The 12,889-nt window shown below is 41.7% G+C and overlaps 1 protein-coding gene across 8 annotated transcripts in view; it reads left to right on the top strand.

Moving 5' to 3' along the window:
- CDYL (chromodomain Y like) overlaps nt 1–12,889 on the top strand; it is a 242,135-nt gene that overhangs the window by 158,541 nt on the left and 70,705 nt on the right. For 5 of the 8 annotated variants that reach the window (XM_042938026.1, XM_042938025.1, XM_042938023.1 and 2 more), the window contains one exon: nt 10,579–11,245. In XM_042938026.1, the coding sequence (XP_042793960.1) occupies nt 10,579–11,245 (667 nt within the window). Of the gene's footprint in view, nt 1–6,347; nt 6,509–10,578; nt 11,246–12,889 lie in introns of those variants that run through there. The other 3 variants (XM_042938030.1, XM_042938029.1, XM_042938028.1) reach the window with 2 other exon arrangements.

Below are 12,889 nucleotides of genomic sequence, written 5' to 3'. Positions count from 1 at the left end.
GGTCACTTTGGGAAATACAGTAATAATACTGTTGTCATGTATCCTGATCCATGAACATGCAATTTCTTGCCATTCAGTTAGGTCTTTAATTTCTTTCAACAGTGTTTTCTAAACTGAATATTTCTGTGTAATAGCCTTGGATCTTTTTTGTTAAATTTATTCCTAAGTATTTTTACTTTTTGATGCTATGGTAAATGGACCTGTTTTCTTTATCATATTTGGTTTGATCGTTGCTGCTATATACAGTGGACTCAAAGTACTGTATACAATTTATATTTGTATATTGATTTTGTATCCTGTGATCTTGCTGAACTCGTTTGTTCTAATAGTTTTTATTGGACTCCTTAACATTATTCCATATAGACCACATCATTTGCAAATAGAGATAATTTTACTTCTTCCTTTTAAGTCTGGGTGCTTTTTTATTTCTTGCCTAATTAACTAGCTAGAACCCTAGTACAGTGTCACATAGAAGTGGCAAGAACAGACCTTCTTGTCTTGTTTTTGATCTTCATGGGGAAGGCACTCAGCCTTCTACTACCACTGTATGTGATGTTAGCTGTGATGTTAGATGTTAGCTGTGTGTATTTTGTGGTTTTTGTAGATGCCCTTTATCAGGTGAAGGAAGTTTCTGCTGTTTCTGGTTTCTTGAGTGTTTGTTGTGAGGAGGTATTGAATTTTCTCAAGTGCTTTTTCTGCATCTATTGAAGTGAGATGTGATTTTTTTCCTCTTTAATGTGTTGATATGTATTATCAATACATTGATACAATAATACATAATACAATATTTACATTAATTAACTGATTTTCAGATGGTAAATCAAGCTTACATTTCTGGGATAAATCCTTCTTTACCATGATCTTTTGTAACATATTACTGGATTCAACTCTCCAATATTTTACTGAGGATTTTTGTGTCTACATTTATAAACCAATATCTCTAGCTTTCTTTTCTCATTATGTCTTGGCTTTGGTATCAAGGTAATACTGGACTCATAGAATGAGTTGTGAAGTGTTCTCTCTTCTGATTATTGGAAGATTGGTCTTGATCTTTTCTTTAAAACTTGGTGGAATTCACCAGAGAAGTCATCTGGTCCTGTGCTTTTCTTTGTGGGGAGTTTTTTGTTTGTTTTTGTTTTTTATTGCAAACTGTTATACAAATTCAATCTTTTTATTTGTTATAAATCTATTCAGATGTTTAAAGTCAGTTTCAGGAGCTTCTGTCTTTCCTGGAATTTGCCCCTTTCATCCTGTTATCCAAATTGTTGGCATACTATTGTTCATGATATTATAATTATCTTGATTTCTGTACCTATTGGTAGTTCCTTCTTTCATTCCTGATTTTAGTAATTTGAGCATTCTCTTTTTTCTTGATTAGTATAACTTAAGTTTGGTCAGTTTTGTTGATCTTTTCAAGGAAACTTGGTTTTGTTGGGTTTTTTTAATATTGCCTTTCTGTTCTTTGTTCCATGAACTTGCACTTCAGTACTTATTTCCTTCCTTTTGCATGCTTCGGGTTTGGTTTGCTCTTTTTCCAGTGTCTAAAGGTGGATGGCTAGGTTATTGATTTGAAATTTTTCTTCGTTTTCAGTGTAGGTATTTACAACTATAAATTTTCCTCTTATCACTGTATGTTGTGTTTTTGTCTTAATTTATCTTGAGGTATTTTCTGATTTCCCTTGTGATTTCTTTGTTGTCCCACAGTGGTGAATTTCTCAAATGTTTCTGTTAATTTTCATTTTCACTCCATTTTATTGACCATAGTACTTTGTATGTTTTCTTCCCCTCTAATTTACTGAGGCTCATGGTATGAGCTAGCATATGGTCCATGCTGGGGTATGTTCCCTGTGTGCTTGAGAAGAATTGTATGCTGTTGTTGGGTAGAGCATTCCCTGGATATCTGCTAGATGTAGTTTATATATGGTAGTGTTTAGGACCTCTGTTTCCTTGTTGATCTTCTATTTACCCATTATTTAATGTGGGAATTGAAGTCTTTCCAACTCTTATTACTAAATTGTCATTTCTCGTTTCACTCTTGTCAGTTTAACTTCAGGTATTTTGTTGGCTTTGTTATTAGGTATGCTTGTAACTGTTGTATATTTCTATATGTTAACATATCCAACAATACAACTGCATGTGTATTGTCTTATACAATTGCTTTTTAAGTCAGAAGAATGAAGAAAGACATTCCTTTTAAACTTTTAGAATTATATAATTATCTTTACCAGCCCTCTTCAGTTTTTTTGTGTTTGAATTCTGGTTTATCTGCTTACAGCCTGAAGAACTTCCTTAGGTATTTTTTTGTAAAGCAGGTCTGGTAGTGACAAATTTTGTTTTTATTTATCTGGAAGTATCTTTATTTTGTTTTCATTTTGTGGGGAGGAGGTGGTTTATAGACTTATTTTTTAGAGCGGTTTTAAGATTCACAGCAAAATTGAGCAGGAAGAGAACAGAGTGTTCCCATCTACTTCCTGCCCCTAGCAGGAACAACCTCCCCCACCATCATGGACATCCTGGAGCACAGTGGCACATCTGTTACAATTGATGAACCTACAGCAACAATTCATATCACACAAAGTCCATAGTTTACATTAGGGTTCACTCTTGGTATCATACATTCTGTGGGTTTTGACAAATCTGTAATGACATTTTACCCACCATTAAAGTATGATACAGAATAATTTCAGTGCTCTAAAAGTCCTCTGTGACCTGTTCATCCCTTCTTCCACACTAACTCTGACAAACCCTGATCTTTTTATAATCTGTGTAGTTTTACCTTTTCCAGAATGTGGTATGTCAGAATCACACAGTATGTACCCTTTTCTGTTTTCATTTTTGAAAGATAGTGTTGCTGGATATAGGTTTCTTAGTTGACCTTGTTTTCTTTTAGTACCTTGAATGTTTTCCCACTGCCTTTTGCCTCCATTATTTCTGATAAGTTAATCTTGTTACAATTCCCTTGTAACTGAGGAGTTATTTTCCTCTTGCTGCTTCCAGATTTTCTCTTTGCTTGACTTGGGTATTTTGACCATGCTATGTGTTTCTGGATTTCTGCTTTTATCCTCCTTGGAGTTTGTTGAGGTTCCTGGTTGTGTAGGTTAGTGTTTTTCAATAAACTTGAGAAGTTCTCAGCCATTTTTTCAAGTATTTTTCTGCTCCTCTCCTTGTATCCCATTGCACATATATTGGTGTACATATGCGTGTCTCACATTTCTCTGTGGTTCTGTTTTCTTCATTCTGTTTTCTCTCTGGTCTTTGTATCGCATAATGTCTATCCGTCTTTTTTTCCCACTTGATTGATTCTTCTGCCAATTCAAAGCTGTTGAGCACCCATAATTAAAAAGTTTTTCCTTTTAGTTGTTGTACAGTGCAACTCCAGAATTTCCCTTTGGTTCTTTTTGCAGTTCTGGTTCATTAATGATACTCTTTGATGTAATATTGTCTTCATTTGACTTCCTTAAGCATGGTGCCTTTATTTGAAGTCTTTGTTCACTATACCTGCCATCCCTCCCTCTCACGAGTAGTTCCTGTTGTCTGTTTTCCCCCTATGTATGCCTCATTGGTGCTTTTGTCTTTTCATGTTTTGTAATTTTTTTTTTTTTTTGAAAAATGGACATTTTAGGTTATATAATGGCAGCAGTTCTGGATGCTGGTTCCTCTCCCCCCTCGCCCCGAGACTTCTTGTTGTTGCTATTTGCTTGGTTGTTTTGTGACTTGACTAGACTGTTTTGGTGAAATCTGTTACCCCTACTCTGAAGTCTTCAATAGGACTCCCCAGCAGGTACAGTCTTGGGCAAGTGCATAGTTGTCCTGGGATAACATGGGTTTAGTGGAGCTCTCTGGCTGTCTCCTTCCCTGATTCTCCAAGCTGCTAGCTTTATTTGGTATTAGACCTAGCATGATAGACTCCACTGATTACTGGCTGGTCTGTCTATTGTTTTTTTACAGTGCCTGGTGCATTAATTGTTCAGTAGTCTGATCCAATTAAATTTGGCAGGTATAGTTTTTGAGGCCAGTCTTTGAGATTTGTTCTTCTCCTGGGAGGGCTCTTAGCTGGATTTCTCTGGTGACTAGGGGAGTTATAGTTTAGCTTGTTGCTTTGCATTATCATTTTCAAGAGCATCCTTGGGTTCAAATGTACCCATACTCTGTTTCAAACAAAGTCAGTTGTTTTGGGGAACAGCTCTCCTATGGATCACCTCTCCCCTCAGGGCAAAGTCTCTGAACCACCTGTCTGGCTGCTGGGTAGAGTGGTAGCCTCTGGTCTTCTCAGGTTGCTTCTCCCAATATAGAGCCTCTCCCCTCAGAGTGACTTGGGGCAAAATTGGTCAAAGTCCCCAGTAGTTTTGCCCTGTTACTCCTGGGGTAGAGCCTCCTTATGAATAGGGGGTAAGGTAGAGGAAATGAGTCCCTGACCTGTCGGTCATACTCAGTCATACTCATCAGGGGTCTTTACCCCTTCTCCTTCGGGAGAGGAGAAATGCTGGTGGCCTGTCTCTCCTAGTGACATGATAAGCCTTGACTGGGAGCTAAGAGGGAGAGAGAGCCTGTATTCTTGGTCTCCCAGAGCTCCCAGTGAGCTCCTGTCACACTGAACTGGAAGGTAGATGGGGAAGGAGGTGGGTCATGGCTCACATGTCATAAACTTTCTCTGTTCTTATTAGTTAGTAGATTTAGTTGAATAAGTGTTCCTCCATTTGCTCCATGGCTTTAGGACAATTTCCAGAGACTTTAGGATTTTGTGATTTTTTTTTTCTTTCTTTTTTCTTTTTTTATAGTAGTGTTCACGAGCTTTGCTTATTTGGTTGGAGAGGGTGTTTACAGAGCTACTTATTTATCTGCTATCCCAGAAAGGGAACTCTACGTTTGCTTTTGAAGCATATTTTTTTAGATCTAGAATTCTAAGTTAACAGGATTTTCCCTTCAGTGCTTTGCCTCCTGGCCCCCATTGTTGTGGTCCTGTCTGTAATGTCTCCTGTCCTCTACTCACTGGCTGGCTGGTGGTGTCCTTATCTTGGTTCATTTAGGTTTGACTATGGTGTTCATTGGTATGGTTTATGCTGAACACTGCTTTCCTTCAAGAATCTGGAATTTTGATACATGCTAGGCAGAGGATGCCTCTGTGGCCAGCCCCCAATGAAAAATCCCAGGCAGGAAGTCCTTAATGAGCTTCTCTGGTAGACAGCATTTTGCATGTGCTATGACATCTTGTGGCTAGAGGAACGGAGCTCATCCTGTCAGAGTCCCCTGGGAGAGGACCTTGCAGGCTCATGTTTGGTTTCTCTCAGACTTGCCTGCACACACTTTTCCCTTTGCTCATTGTGCTTAGTGTCCTCCCGCTGTATTAAGCCACAGCCGTGAGAGAGACTGCACGCTGAGTCCTGGGAGTTCTCCCAGTGAATCCCCAAACCCAGCGCCTCCAACACACCAATTGTTGCTCTCCACGAGCCTGGTATGGTAGTCCAGGAGCACGCCTGGGATTTGAGGGGGGTTATAAAGTTGTTTGGGGGGCTCCCCCTTCTGTGGGGCCCTCCTGTCTGTGATCTCTCTGTCAATCCCTGACTCTGCCCTCTGACGTCAAAGCCTGGAAGACTGCACTTTCTGCCTGAGGCCTGCCAGCCGCCTGGGGAGTGCAGAAGCCCTTGGCTTCTCTTGTTTGAAGGGTCCCATCCCCTCAGTTTCTACCGGCTTTTGGTTTCTTTACAGTGTTTTTCAAATATTTATGTTTATATTATTCCTTTATTTCTGGCAGTGGAACTGTCTGCTTGTGTTTTTAATAGTTAGCAAATGTTCTTAGTAATTCAGGCAACTTTTCCTATTCTTAATAGTAAACACAACTTTTCAAATGGCTGCTGAGACACTCCTCTCCCTCATTTAAAGAGCTGTTGCTAATATTGCACTGTATGTCAACTAACTAGAACTTAAATTTAAATAAAAATGTGAAGAGAAGAAAAAATAAAAAGCCGTTGCTTTTCAAAGGCCCACTAGAACTCTTTGATAAAAGCAGGGGTTTTGTTTATTCATTTTTTCCATAGTGATGCTGTTGTTTCGAATTTCCCAGCCTTTGGTGTAAGACCCAAGCCTGAGAAAAGCTCTCAGCATCTCTTGTGGTGTCAGAGTTATCCTGGCAGCCTGTTCCACTGTTCTGGGAGGAATCACGGCAAGTATCAGCAAGCAACAGCATCTTGCTGACAGGGTTGTCGACGATGATACAATGTGCCAAATTTTTCCTACTGTGATTGTTTTGCAACTTAGGTCTTTTCTTGTAAGCTGATATATTTGCATGCCTTGCCCTGATACATTTTCTAGGCCGTTTGGCATTTAAATGTAACAGCAGCAGTTACTCTTTCTTCCTACTCTTCCTGAGCTCTTTAACCAGTTTGGACTTCTCTGTGGGTTTTTGTTTCCTGTGTTGGTGAACCTTTTGTCCATCCTTTTCTGGCTTCTGCAACCTGGTAGCACATTTCAGCTCATTCCTGGAGCCACAGCCATCAGGATGTGCTCTGAGGTAGGTAAAGTGTGTTCAGTGTTTGGAATGATCCTTTTTGGTTAATTTCACTGCTCTGCAAACCATCAGGGGACATTGTAATGTTAAGGAAAGCCTTGCTCTACTTGTGTCACATCTTGGCTTTTTAGGTTGAGTTTTAGAAGGAAATCCTAACAGAAAGAACTTTGGTGAGTTTACTATGACACAGGTAGTCAAAGAAGGCTATTGTGATTTGGATTTGCCAGAATTTTGCTTCACATGTGATTGTGGGTAACATAGCAAAACAATCTAATTTGGATGCGATTTTCATGCCTTTCTTCATTTTGTCTTGGTTTTTAAGAATCTATAATAGAACTTCTATACTGATGTAGTGTTTGTTTTACATAAAATTCTTTGCACTGAAATTCTGTAACTAGAAGTGGATACTTGAGCATATACTGTGAGAAACACTGTTCATTGATAATAGTTTTCAGAAACAGTTATGTTTGCAGGGAGGGGAAGGACTCACACAGAAGGGACTGAAAATCTGAAGGAAGGTTTATTTATGTGTTTCTCTTGTGATCAAGGTTTTCCTCCCTCGCCACCATAAAAGCACTCTGGAAATTATCTTAGGCTTAATATTACAGTAAGTTTTTTTCAAATCCAGGCAATGCCTTTTTGTGGGAGACTATTTTAGCCACTCAGATTAGGAATCAGCAGGACTTTACCTTTCAAAGGGGGAAGAAGGACATCTGTCCCTGAGTGAAGAGGAGAAGGTGTCACGTACCCAGTTTAGTGTGAGATTGGTATTAGAAGACTGTGGTGGTCACTGGCCCAAACCTCCCTCTCCTGAGTCTAGTGCCCGGAGTGACGCTTCTAGACCTGCCACTTAAAAGGCATGGTTGCCGGCCCCTTGTCAGCCACACGTCTTGTCAGTTTGCAAACCATGTTCCCCCGTGAGAATTAGTAGGACTGCAAGTCTGCAACCTGAATGTCCTATGTCCTGTGGCTTTCTCACAGTCTAACATAAGGGTCAGCAAACTATGACTTGGCAGGTTAACTTGAAGAATCATTTTTACATGTATCAATGGTTGAAAAAAACCAAAAGTTTAATATTTCATGACACATGAAAATTACAAAATTCTAACTTTAGTGTCCGTAAATAGAATTGTTTTGTTTTTAATGTCTCCTCATTTACATGCTGCTTGTGGCTGTTTTTGTGCTGCGGCAGCAGAGTTCAGTGGTTGGGAGCCCATATGGTCTGTGTGGGCCTGAAGTTTGCCATCCCCCAGTCTAACGTGCCCCCTCTTACTGCCTCCCTTCAGGGTCTAAACAAAGTCCGGCCACTGAGTATACTTGAAACAGCATATTCAGCACTGCAGCCACTGGGAGGGGGGCAGGCCGGTGGGGGACTGGCAAGCACAGGCTCAATTGCGGCCCTAGAGAGGAAACACCAGGGATGCAAGGAGAGGAGGGGCAGGAGTCTCATCCTGAATCACTAGACCCCCCCCCCCCCCGCCCCTTCAGCTTTAAGGAAAAGGGGCTGCTCTGGTGTAATGGACACTTGACCCTTGAACGACATGGCTTTGAACTGCGTGCAGATTTTTCCCAATAAATACAGAACTGTAGTGTATTTTCTTGTTCTTAGGACTTTCTTAACACTCTCTTTTCTTAACTCTCTTCTTAACTTTCTTAACTCTTCTCTGGTTTATTGTAAGAATAGGGTGCAGAATGCACACACAGAGTATGTGTTAATCGGCAGTATATGTTACTGGTAAGCCTGCCAATCATCAGTAGGCTATGAGTAGTTAACTTTCTGAAGAGCCAAACATTATATGCAGATTTTTTGCTGCCTTAGAGACGGGGGGGGGGGGGGGGGGGGGGGGGGGGGGGGGGGGGGTCAGTGCCCCTAACTCCTGTGTTGTTCAAGGGTCAGCTGTACTTCATGCTTCTGGGACGGAAATTGACTTAAAGAAAATAAGTATTAAAATGTAGTTTTCTCTTAAGAGACAATCTCTTGGTCAGCTGTACTTCATGCTTCTGGGACGGAAATTGACTTAAAGAAAATAAGTATTAAAATGTAGTTTTCTCTTAAGAGACAATCTCTTTACCCCTTGTCTTAAAAACTTTTAAGCTATTTCTGCTGTGAAATTGATTTGTGTAGAATTTTCCAGAAATGTGTCTTTTACTTATATGGAAGTACTTAAGCCTTTATACATAACTTTCGGCAAGCAAAGGAGCAGGAAGAGAATTACTTTCAAAGCTTTCCATGCTATCTTGTGGACTGTGTGGACTTACATATGCAGATCGGACATTAGTTATTAGTTAATAATCTACAGAGATGATTAGTTATCTCTGAGGAGATTTGTTAGGCATGAAATCTGCCACCTGCTGAAACAAGTCCTTTCTTTTTTAATCCTTTTTTCACAGAAGCAATAATGTGTATTTAATTTTAGGCTTTTCTGTAGTTAGGTGTTTTAATTCCCTATATCCCAGGTAGACATTGGAGAGTTCTTTGGGGGGGGGGGGGGGGGAGTTTAAGAGTAGGGGGAATGATGGGTAAGGTACTCTCCCATTCTCCAAAAGTGTCTATAGTGGTACTCCAAATTAGCCTCTGTTATTTTGGAATGTTGGAGAACTAAATATACCTTTGAGTCATCTGACCTGACCTGTAACTTTGCCAGAAATTTATTGATGTTCTTGGTAATTGATGGGCTTAGATTTTGCATCCTTAATTAAAGAGCTGCTCTATGGCTGTAGGCCTCTCCCTACAAGGTACAAAGATGCGTGCTGCCACTGGGGAAGCAGGCTGATGGTTTTTATGCTAACTAGAGAGATTACAACATATTCTCAGTGTTTCCTCAATAACATGGGAGATATTATGTCAAATATATTCATTTATGCAAGTCATAGAAGATCACCCATTTATACTTAAGAATGTTAAGGTACTGAGGCACCTGGATGGCTCAGTCACTTGAGCGTTCAGCTCAAGTCATGATACCAGTGTTGTGAAATCAAGCCCCGCAGTGAGGTCCATGCTGAGTGGAGCCTGCTTAAAATTCTCTCTAACTCCCTCTACCCCTTCCCCACTTGCTCACACATGCTGTCTTTCTAAAACAAATCAAAACAAAATTAATTAAATTAAAATAAAGAATGTTAAGGTAGTAGAATTGGTTACAATAATAGTAACTGTCTTTCAAGGCAGATTCATAAATTTGTGTGAATTCATAAGCTAGATATGGATGTATTGGGGTGCTGAGTGGCTTGGTCGGTTGAGCGTCCAACTCAATTTCGGCTCAGGTCATGATCCCAGGGTCATGAGATCGAGCCCCACATTGGGCTCCATGCTGAGTGTGGAGCCTGCTTAAGATTCTCTATCTCCCTCTCCCTCATTCATGCTTGTGTGCTACCAACCCCCCCCAAAAAAATAAAAAATATAAATAAAAGAAAAAAAGATATGAGATGTATTGACCATCAAATTCCAGGATTAACAGCATTTTCCTTTGAAGGTGTTAGCATAAAATTAGTTCAAACCAAAATTTGAAAGTAAATAACTGACTGTTCCAGACCGTTTTGTTACCGATAGAGCATCACATTGTCTGTTGACCTTTTTTTCAGTTTTAACCAAGTGCTTCTAATGCTGCTTCCAATGCTGACTGTGTTTCCTCAGCCCTGGGCCCTTGGTAGCTACCTGCATTTAGCACAGCCAAGCTAGTGTGTGAGTGTCTGCCATCGGTACCCTAAGGATGACCAGGCAGAAGGCTGTAGGTGACAAATCCTGTGCCAGTTGTAACTGAAAACCAACTCAGGTGGTCCAGGTTTCATGTAAAAATTTTTAAAAGAGCCCCCTTTGAATCACAGAAAAATAAGCTACCTAATGTACCTCAATATATTCTGGGCATAAAGTTTTAGCATTTTGTCTGACTCGATTTTAGCAAAACTGCTAAAATCCCAAATGTTCTGTTCCTGATTTTCAGATGGTTCGGCATGGGGAAGAGAAGGTTGTTTTCCTTATCCGTTGTGTTTTTTATTGTTTTTGATGCTTCCTTATTAACTCTGTGCTTTTTTTCAGATGTTATGTTTACACTTCTTTCTTTTCTGTTGACAAACAGGTTGAAAGGATTGTTGACAAAAGGAAAAATAAAAAAGGGAAGACAGAATATCTGGTTCGGTGGAAAGGCTATGACAGTGAGGATGACACCTGGGAACCAGAGCAGCACCTTGTGAACTGTGAGGAGTACATCCACGATTTTAACAGACGCCACACTGAAAAGCAGAAAGAAAGCACACTACCCAGAACAAACAGGACCTCTCCAAACAATGCCAGGAAACAGATCTCCAGGTCCACCAACAGCAACTTTTCCAAGACCTCTCCTAAGTCACTAGTGATTGGCAAAGACCACGAGTCCAAAAACAGTCAGCTGTTTGCTGCCAGCCAGAAGTTCAGGAGAAACACAGCTCCATCTCTCTCAAACCGGAAGAATATGGACCTGGCAAAATCAGGTATAAAGATACTTGTGCCTAAGAGCCCCATTAAGAGCAGGACCGCAGTGGACGGCTTTCAGAATGAGAGCCCTGAGAAACTGGACCCCGTCGAACAGGGTCAGGAGGACACAGTAGCACCAGAAGTGGCCGCCGAAAAGCCAGTCGGAGCTTTACTGGGCCCTGGTGCAGAGCGAGCTAGAATGGGGAGCAGGCCACGAATACATCCGTTAGTGCCTCAGGTGTCTGGCCCTGTGACTGCGGCCATGGCCACGGGATTAGCTGTTAACGGAAAAGGTGAGTGTCCAGGTGAGCTGCTCAGTGGGCAGCGTCCCTGTCGATGGCCACGGGCTGTTACTCAGCATGCTGGTGACTTTTTCAAGGTGTGTAGGTGCTCCTTCCATACATGCTGGTCCTGGTCCGGAGAACAGGCCGATGAAAATCTGGGGAACCTGCAGTCTGTTTCTAACAGACATGCACTGGAACTGTGAGAGGTGCCACAGCCTCTTTCCTCACTTGAAGCCTTTAGCATTTATGTTTTAAATCGGCTCTCGCTATGCGTTCAGTGTGCATCCACAAACCGTACCACCATTTAAAAGGCGTCTTGCTCTAAATCGGTTATGCTCGGTAGTTTTCCTTTATAACAAGTTTGTTTGTGAACATTTATGCATCTCAGACACTGAGTCTCATGTTCAGGGTCCGTCTGAATTTTCTGAGTGTGACCTGTATTGGGTCATGATCCTTAGATTAGAAGTCATGATCCTTATTTTGCTAACCCATCTACATAACCAGCAATTTCTTTCAGTGGAAGTACAATGTACCTTCAGGATTTGGGCTTTTGTTCTCTGTAATGGTCAACTGTTCGGATCCCACTGTCCCTTTTACAGAATAGGAGTCTGTTCAATTGGGGTGGTATTTCCTGTTTTGTTTCCACTCCTGCTCTTGGATTCTGCAGCTTAGTTGGTTGAACCATGGCCTCCCCAGCTTCTCAGATGGTGCAGGTGGGATTATCACGGACAGCTTCCATCCCCTTTGCTTCCCCCATGCCTCATCTAGCCACCCATCATTATAGAATTCTGTTACGGATTTCTCTACTGTAAGCCCCACTAGCTTTCCCTTACTTGGGGCCCTAGTCACTTCTTACCTGCCGTAGCTTTCTCACAGGTCTCCCTGCTTCCTGCCTTTTGACAGTTCCCATCCATTTTCTATAATTATTGGATGGGAGGAGCATCCCCGCCACCAGTCTGACCGTACCACCGTTGCTGTAGTTCGCAAGCGTGCTCCTGAGTCTCTGCTTGGCCCGCACTGCCCTCTCAGCTCCCTCTCTCCACGTCGGCACTCCTGCTGTCCTCTGCCAGGAGCATCATGCCTCCCCTGCTCCTCAGTCACCCCGGGACCTCCCACTACGCCTCTGATGCAGGGCCCACCTGCTTTTGTGTCCTCTGGTCTCCTATGCTGCCCGCACCCTCTGTGTAGCAGAACTGTGATCATGTCTATCTGCCTGTCTCCCCCAACTCACCCTTAGTAGAATGAAAGAAAGCGAGAGGGAAGCTTATTTCCCTCCAAAGAGAAATGCTCACCTGAGATGGCACTCTAACCATCTTGCTGTGGTGCATCAAAAAGTTTTGGCTTAGACGTTTGTGTAGCAATGAGGAAACGGAAATCCAGGGGTTCCCTTGGGGCAGTAAATTGCCATCTTGCTAATGTCTTTCAGATAACACACTTTACCCAAATGCTGCTTTTCTTCCTTACTCCAGGAGTTTTGCCCTCGCCTGGAACTTGTATGAGCTTATTTACCGAGCTGACTTCCTGAACTGTTGGCCTAGCTCGTAGACCCAGTTTTCTTTTACGTTGTTGTAAATGAAGGATCGTAGAGGTTCAGAAGCAGAAGAGACTTTATCAGCCATCTGAGTGCATGCTGCTTGTCACAGAGAGGGGAGC

Source organism: Panthera leo, chromosome B2 (assembly GCF_018350215.1).
Source record: "Panthera leo isolate Ple1 chromosome B2, P.leo_Ple1_pat1.1, whole genome shotgun sequence".
NCBI lineage: Eukaryota > Metazoa > Chordata > Mammalia > Carnivora > Felidae > Panthera > Panthera leo.
This window is presented reverse-complemented; position numbering and strand designations above follow the sequence as displayed.